This window comes from Rosa chinensis, chromosome 3, assembly GCF_002994745.2.
Source record: "Rosa chinensis cultivar Old Blush chromosome 3, RchiOBHm-V2, whole genome shotgun sequence".
Taxonomy (NCBI): Eukaryota; Viridiplantae; Streptophyta; class Magnoliopsida; order Rosales; family Rosaceae; genus Rosa; species Rosa chinensis.
In genome coordinates this window covers 2317573-2325456 of record NC_037090.1, presented here as the reverse complement: position 1 = coordinate 2325456, position 7884 = coordinate 2317573, and the positions used below count along the sequence as shown (strand labels likewise).

General features: G+C 37.3%; 1 protein-coding gene across 1 annotated transcript; it reads left to right on the top strand.

Annotated features, from left to right (window-relative positions):
• Positions 1-5015: 5015 nt before the first annotated feature.
• Positions 5016-7524, top strand: LOC112193144 (auxin-responsive protein IAA16). The gene is made up of 5 exons (XM_024333191.2): positions 5016-5530; positions 6469-6707; positions 6808-6943; positions 7032-7093; positions 7182-7524. Exons 1-5 carry the CDS (start codon positions 5244-5246, stop codon positions 7217-7219), a joined length of 762 nt encoding a protein of 253 aa, XP_024188959.1. The 5' UTR covers positions 5016-5243; the 3' UTR covers positions 7220-7524.
• Positions 7525-7884: the final 360 nt, after the last annotated feature.

The window sequence follows — 7884 nt, the reverse complement described above, 5'->3', positions numbered from 1 at the left end:
ACAAAGTACATATACCTCCCCATGGAATTTTCTTAAGATAAGGCTTAATTAATTAAACTAAAAACAATTTTATAGGTAAATTAAATTTAATAATAAATTCGTTAGGACCACAGACACAAATGGTCCACCAGTTTGATTGATTTTAATTATGACAGCAAAATGGGCCTCTCCCCTCCAATAATGGAGTATAGAGTTAGGTTCATTTCCATTGGGACCCGACCAAAATGGGCCTCTCCTAAAGCTCAATCCAGCTAATCACATCTTTGCCTTATCTGCATATATTTTCTTCTCTCTTTATTTTTCTTGTCTGACTAATATTTCTGTTACATTGTTCATTTTCTCTCAACATTTTAATGTAGTTTGTATCTACGTTCCACACCTCATAATCAACTTCCATTAACGGAGCAAAGGAAGAGAGAAGGCTAGCTTAGTTCATTTGCTATTTTCTTAATGATTACTACTCAACTTTAGTTATATTTATAATTCCACTGCTACTGTGACATCTTTAGCGAAATCTGGGACACAGTTAACAAAATATCAATGGTATCTAATCCTTAAAAACTAATACCAATCAATTGCGTATGAGTTCAAAAGACATTTACTTCCATTACCGCAGATGTACTTTCATTTTAATAGGAAATTTGTGTCTCCATGGATTTATATTCTCTACATTCTTCTTTATTTATTTATGTATTTTTTTTTTAAATGATTCGAGTGTATTTGCCTCATGAGGGAAACATATTGATTCAGAAAGTTGGCATTTTAGTGTTCGTAAGCATTGAGCAAGATTTTTGTATATAGTTAGATGATCGGTTTACTTAATTTATAGTATGATTATACTATCATCTCTAATTCATGATAGACTAACTCTACGCCTTGCAAATGAATTTTTTTTTTTTTTGAAATATGACGTCACGCCTTTCATATAACTAGAATAGGTAATTACTAATTACACAACATGACTTATTTTGTCAATATCAAGTCATGCAGGCCACTCTAGAACAACCTAGTGAAATCAAGCATAGTAAGAACACTAGAGAAAAACCCAAACACTGGACAATGTTAGAGATGGAAATAAAGAAAAAACCCTAATTTATTCAACAAAACTCGGACCACCCTACGCAGAGGGGGCATCCCCAGGTTCTATAGTACCAGGACACATGGTTGTATCCTCCTTCCCATCAGCAACATCAACCGGATCCTCCTCCATCTCCAGAGCTCTTTTAGCCAAACCAAAAGTGCGTTTCTTCGATCGCTTTCTTCGACCCAAGGAATGCAGTAGTATCAATCTTCTAAAGGTTGACATTCTCAATTAAGCTTTGGCTTGTTCTTGGCACAATGGCACCTAATGGCCTCCCCACCCTAACCAATAGCAGCAAATGAATGTTGTTTATCCTTCAAGTTTAACTAATGTTTTTTTATATAAATAAATATTAAAAAAAAAAACAAATACTAACTAGATAAATCATTTGCTTTTGCATTCGAAGTATTTCAATTGTTAGGAATGGTCGTCAATTTCGCATTAAATTGTTTGGCACGGTGGATGGGGAACAATCCACTCGTGGCCTCAACAAATACACATTCCGCTCATGCATGTTTCTCAGATTTGCCGTCTGCATTTGATGTGATATGCTTCATTTCCGTTTCCTCTCTCCCAACGTTTGAAGTGAAAATTGCAATTCACCAAACTGCCAAAGTTAGATAGGAAACCAATGGTGCCGGCGTCCTCCGTACCGTCTGTCAAGAACAGTACAGTGAAACTAAAGATACAGTAGAGTAGCTGTGAAAAGTCAGAACTCAGAAACTACTGTATCAATGATTGCCATGAAACCCTATCAGGTCCTCACGTGTGGTGTCTATCCGATGCGGACGTACTGGTTGATGGAGCTCGCTCTCTTGTGGTTATATTCTCATTACTGCACACGTGGGGGGTCTAGGGTTTCGCTGTTCTAGGAGACTAGATAGGGCTGAAGCTAGGACTAGAGACTAGTCGAGGAGCCGGAGAGAGCGCCTACGATGGCGACGGATGGGCCACGCCGCACGAGGGTTTCTGACTGGTGGAGTAGTTGGCGTAGGGCCGATGGGGCTCCGAGTCGTATTTGTTTGGTGGTGGTGATCCGAGGCAGGTCCTTGTCCTTCTCGCTTTCTGTGCTTTGGCAACTTTAGGCGGGAATTGAATCAATCCAATGGGGCAGTTTCTTCTCTGTTGGCTATCCCCATTCCCATGCATGCATGGCCATGTCCATCATCTGTTATGAATATATACAAGCTTGGATGTGTTTTTTTCTTTGATGCATGCATGGCCATGTCCATCATCTATAGCTATGAATATATCAATATATACAAGCTTGGATGTGTTTTTGTCTTTGGCGATATATAAGCCTGGATGTTTACTGGTTCGTCGTTCAGAGGAGGTCAAATTCGAGCTGGTATCCAGATATAGATGCCTAATCATACAATACAAACGATAGTTAATCAATCAAAGCCAAAAACATTATAATGATGTGTTTACAAGAAAAAACAGTAACCGCTCGAATATACGCGTAGATACCTTTGATCCGAACTCTGAGAGCCATAAGGTGGAAAGTGATAAACTCTAGTGTTGCAATTATCATTCTGAATTATATCACATGCTCACTTTATCATCACATATCACACAATTTTTAGGTACGGCTAATATATCAGCCACGTGGTACATCCGATCAATCATATCTCTATATTTTTAATTGAATTCCAAAACTACCAATGTTTAATTATAATGAAATATTCAAAACACCCCTTACATAGGCAATGATTGATTGAGCGTACAGTTACGTGGCACGCATGTCCTACCTAAAAATCTCTTATATAATTTAAATAAATAATCAAGAAAACTCGAACATTAAAAGTAATCTCACGTAATTACAGTTTCTCTATTTCTCAGAAGCTAGTATTTATCTCTCTCGACAAATATTGTTCCGTCTCTCTACAATTGTTTTGCTATTGCCAAAGCAGGCTTATCAGTTGGTCTAGCTCCGACTCAAATTCAATCTATCTTTTGAAAAACTCTCCACTCGCCTAAACTTTAATTAAAAAAAAAAAAAAAAACAACAAACATAATCATAGACTCACAGCAAAACATACTCTTCCGTACGTCCCACTGCAAGTAAGAAAGCAAAAATAAGAAAACAAAAAGATTCCTAATTCCTCTTTAAGTTGATAAACACCATTATTACTTTTGATATAGAGGTCCCCTTGGCTAGGGTTTTGGCTTTGAGCTCAAGGATGAACCTTCAATGGAGGAGGTTGAACGCGTCTCGCTAAGTCAACTTAGACGAGAGGGAAGGGAAGCCATGTGCCGCACCCTCCACTTTCATATTCCATTATATATCAGAGTGGGCCAGGTCCACTGACTCACTGTCATAGACCCCACTAACCACCAACGATTAGGTGGCAGATAGGACTCCCTTTTTTTTTTTCTTTTTTTTTTCTTTCTATTTTCTATTTTCTATTTGCTTGTCGTGTCGGGTACCCTTGTACATTCGGGATATCATGTCACTAGGCAAGAACCATCACGTACATATTATTATTTTTCCAAGCCAGAAAACTCCATTATATGTTATGTGGTTGGTCCAAATTTATAGAAAAAGTAACTATGATAGGTCTTATACTTATAAACACCAATTTAATTGCCAAAACAACATGGAACTTTTTATTATTTTTCCAAGCCAGAAAACTCCATTATATGTTATGTGGTTGGTCCAAATTTATAGAAAAAGTAACTATGATAGGTCTTATACTCATAAAACACCAATTTAATTGCCAAAACAACATGGAACTTTCTTGTTTTTGTTTCTCTAATTTTATGGCTAAGTTTCGTGAACAGTTTGGACCTTATCCATGCTATGACTCCATGACGTGCATGGGTGCCTCGATGCTTACCACACAATGTGGGACGTTGATAAGATTTTGATTTCTCACCACTATAAAATTACATATCCTAATATATTTCTTAAATCAAGTTATTAATAATTTCAGTTAAATAATAAATATATTTTGACTCATTTTTAACGATTTCATAAAAGTTTAGTTCAATTTTAACTCAAATAAAGTATTGGACTATTATCATTCTCGTTTTGGATTCTTGAGTTTTACTGATTATTTGAGCGAAATTATTATATATTTTCTTGTGTTAATCTGAATTACGATTATTGGAGCAGGCCTTATCCTGTTATGCTTTGAACCTAGCTAAATAGTGAGCAATCAGAAGACGTTTGGATACATGAACCTCTGTGACCACTGACCACTAACCACTATTGCCTTCTTTCTTCCTTTTGAGCTGTACTTATAGGGCATTGTAGCCGTGTGTTGTGTTGGCGTTATCTTATGAGACGTACTATGTGCCTAAGTGCCTAACCATTTTGTCCCAGTTTGTTCCTTTCATGGACCAAGCACGCTAGATTAAAAGTAGAGACTTCGGGGTTCCGGGTAAGATAAGGAAAAGTCAGTCCAAGTCGTTCACTAAGCACTGTGATAGTGAATGCTGGTAGAGATAGTTTCCTTAGCATCAAAATCTTCAAGTAGAATATATTCTTTTGAGTTGTTCATTCATGATATAAGTGAGATAATCTAATCAATATGTAACATATTAATTTCTTCAAATAATTAACTATAATCGAATCATAATAAAGTACGGCGCCAGTTTTTTTGGTACACAAAAGCTTGTCCATCCAGGCATCAACGTTGGTCTCCAAAAAGAAAAAAGTGACAACAATTTATAATAATTAGTGAAGTTTGGCAATGGAAAAGTAGAATATTTTAGAAAGGGATTAAACTTGGGAAATGGGAATAATTTATGGAATCGTAATTAATTCTAAAATTTAGACTTAAGGAATAATAATTGGTAAGCCAAGGAAACAAATAAAAAGGCAAACAGAGCCAAGTTGTGTCCTATGTCCACTTGCCTCACCTACAATCATTCCGAACCTGACATCATTGGTGACATCACTTCTCCGACAAGCGGAGGCCGATCCAGCTAACGGCTCCAACCACGTGGCCACATCGGAGCCCTCCAAACCCCAAAAAGATTCCATTTCCAAACCATTTATCAGCCCACCTCCGACCTACTTTTGCCTTCTTCCAAAGTCACACGTTTTTTCACTCTTTGCACCCTCTTCCCCAGCACACAAAGAAAACCAGAAAGCTACAGAACTCGAACTCCAAGCGTTCTGGTGAAGGAGGACGAGGATATATTTGTAATTTCAATGACCAGTACTGCTGCTATGGGTGGTGGTGTTACGGAGGAGGATCGGAAGTACAGCTTGATAAACTTCGAAGAGACGGAGCTGCGTCTAGGGTTGCCGGGTCCGCTGAAAGACGGCGACCAAGGCGTGAAGAGCGGTAATGGGAAGAGAGGGTTTTTGGAAACGGTTGATTTGAAGCTCAACTTCTCGTCGGTAAATGATGATGAGCATCGGTCAGCTGGAGATGGTCAGCTGGAGATCAAAAAGGAGAAGGAGGATGCTTCTGCTGCTCCTGCTCCACGTGCAAAGTAAGTTTTTTTTTTTGTTTCTTGTTTTTTTTGGTGGTCTTAGATGAACTCTTTTGAATTACAACCGAAAAGGTAATCACCAACCAAAGAAGGTTTGCGTTTTGCTAAGAATCATTTAGTTTGATGCCTTTTTATTAAGATTTGAGTTAAGAGCTTAGGCTTAAGGTAAAATCAACAACATAACTACTTGTTTTCTAACACGCGCTCCATAATCCTATGGACCTAAATACTGGAATCCGACGTCGATATGTATCATTTTGTTCGATGTATTTTATCGAGGATGACGAACTCGGATTAATGTTAATATTAGGCTAAATCTAGCCACATAACCAATTTTTTTAACACATGCATATGCTCCATACTTCATAGGATGGACTAATTACTGAAATCAAAATAGTTTTCCGGACACCTCTCTTCAAGCCCTGAAGGGTTTTAAAAAGGGTGTAGATTTCTGCATCCTTTGACGAAAGCTATTGAACTACAATTCATACAATAGACCTGTGTAGTTCTATTATTAGAGTTTCGATCCTCTTCTTTCTACATGGTAACAAGAGAACAGGAATCTAATTTTCCTTTTCTCTATTTGTGTTTTTTTTTCTCTTCTTTTTTGAAGGGGGGTAGAAGCCCCATCAGATGTTATTATTGGCGAGATTCTCTATTTCTGTTTGTAAGGTCTAAATTAATTCACTCAATTAGGCATATTCGAGTGCATGTTTGGCTTGGGACGTGGTAATAACTGGTCGGGAAGAATAAGGAAAAGAACAAAACATATGGAATCTTATTAATCTGATTTGCTTTTTCCTCGACTATCAAACAATGAATTACGGACAACGCACTAAAAGCTAAAGAAGATTAGTCAAGAAAGTGGGTATCTAATCATAAAACGACTTATTACCTAACAACACTTGACTGATTGGATTTACACTGTGTTATGACAGGGCTCAAGTTGTGGGTTGGCCACCCGTCCGATCCTTCCGAAAGAAAATCGTGAGCGTCCAAAAGAAAAGCACAGATCAGGATCAGGCTGAAAAGACCGGCAGCACTAGTACTAGTGCAGCGTTTGTTAAAGTGAGCATGGATGGAGCCCCATATTTGCGCAAAGTCGACTTGAAGTTGTACCAAAGCTACCAAGAGCTTTCTACTGCTCTAGGCAAAATGTTTAGCTCCTTCACTATTGGTAATTCTAAGATTTTACCTATACATAACCTTTCACCCAACGTCATCCTTTCTTTGTTTACAAGTGGTAATTTTATTTTTTTATGTTTACATGAATGAAGGTAACTGTGGGTCACAAGGAATGAAGGATTTCATGAACGAGAGCAAACTGATAGACCTTCTAAATGGTTCTGAGTATGTGCCTACTTATGAAGACAAAGATGAAGATTGGATGCTTGTGGGAGATGTACCATGGGAGTAAGTTCTCGTGGAATTACTTAACTAAGCTTCAAAACTTCAATCAAATGAACAATATCGCTAATATTGTTTTTGATATCTACCACAGGATGTTCGTCGATTCATGCAAACGCTTGCGGATAATGAAGGGATCCGAGGCAATTGGACTTGGTTAGTACTTTAGATTAACAGTGACACAGAATAATTCCCTTGAAATTTTTTTTTTTCATAAGCTAATTGTTTAAATTTCTATTTGCAGCGCCGAGAGCCGTGGAGAAGTTCAAGAACAGAAGTTGAAGATGAAGCTGCTCGCTTCGTCTGCTTGGTTGATTTTCTGGAATGACACAATCAAATGAAAAATTTGCAGACCGGCTCTACACGAAAATGGAGCACGAAGTTTGGCTGTGTCTGTGACTCTCTGTACCATGTTTTTTTTTGTTTGGTGCTCTAATGATTTTAAAGTTTTATGTAAGAATATATTCGGAGATTTGTTAGGGACAAGAAGCAAATAATATTATAGATCTGTTCATATTATCTTGCTCATGTGCAACTTCTAATTATTGTCTACAGCAGCCTGTTTAATAATAATATTACTTGTCAAAGAGTGTTTTTGTTCTCCCCCAATTTTTTTTTAGTGGCATACATGTACCTCATGTACGTCTTGTATATGATGAGATTCTTTGCATTACTCTCATTTTGTTATATCAAAACCAATAACATATATGAGATCGTGATAGTTTGTTGGATCAATAACTCACCGAAAATGTTCTCATCTAGTCAGACCTGAAATGTTATGTTATGTTTGTCGTTCAACTTTGGATATGAACCTTTCATTTGAACATGTATTTGAATATGAATTTTCCTTTCATAGTCCAACAATATAACATATTAACTATTAATTCGATCGTACATAATATTTTTATCGGCAGAGAAGAAAAACGAATAAGTTCCATGAACCGATG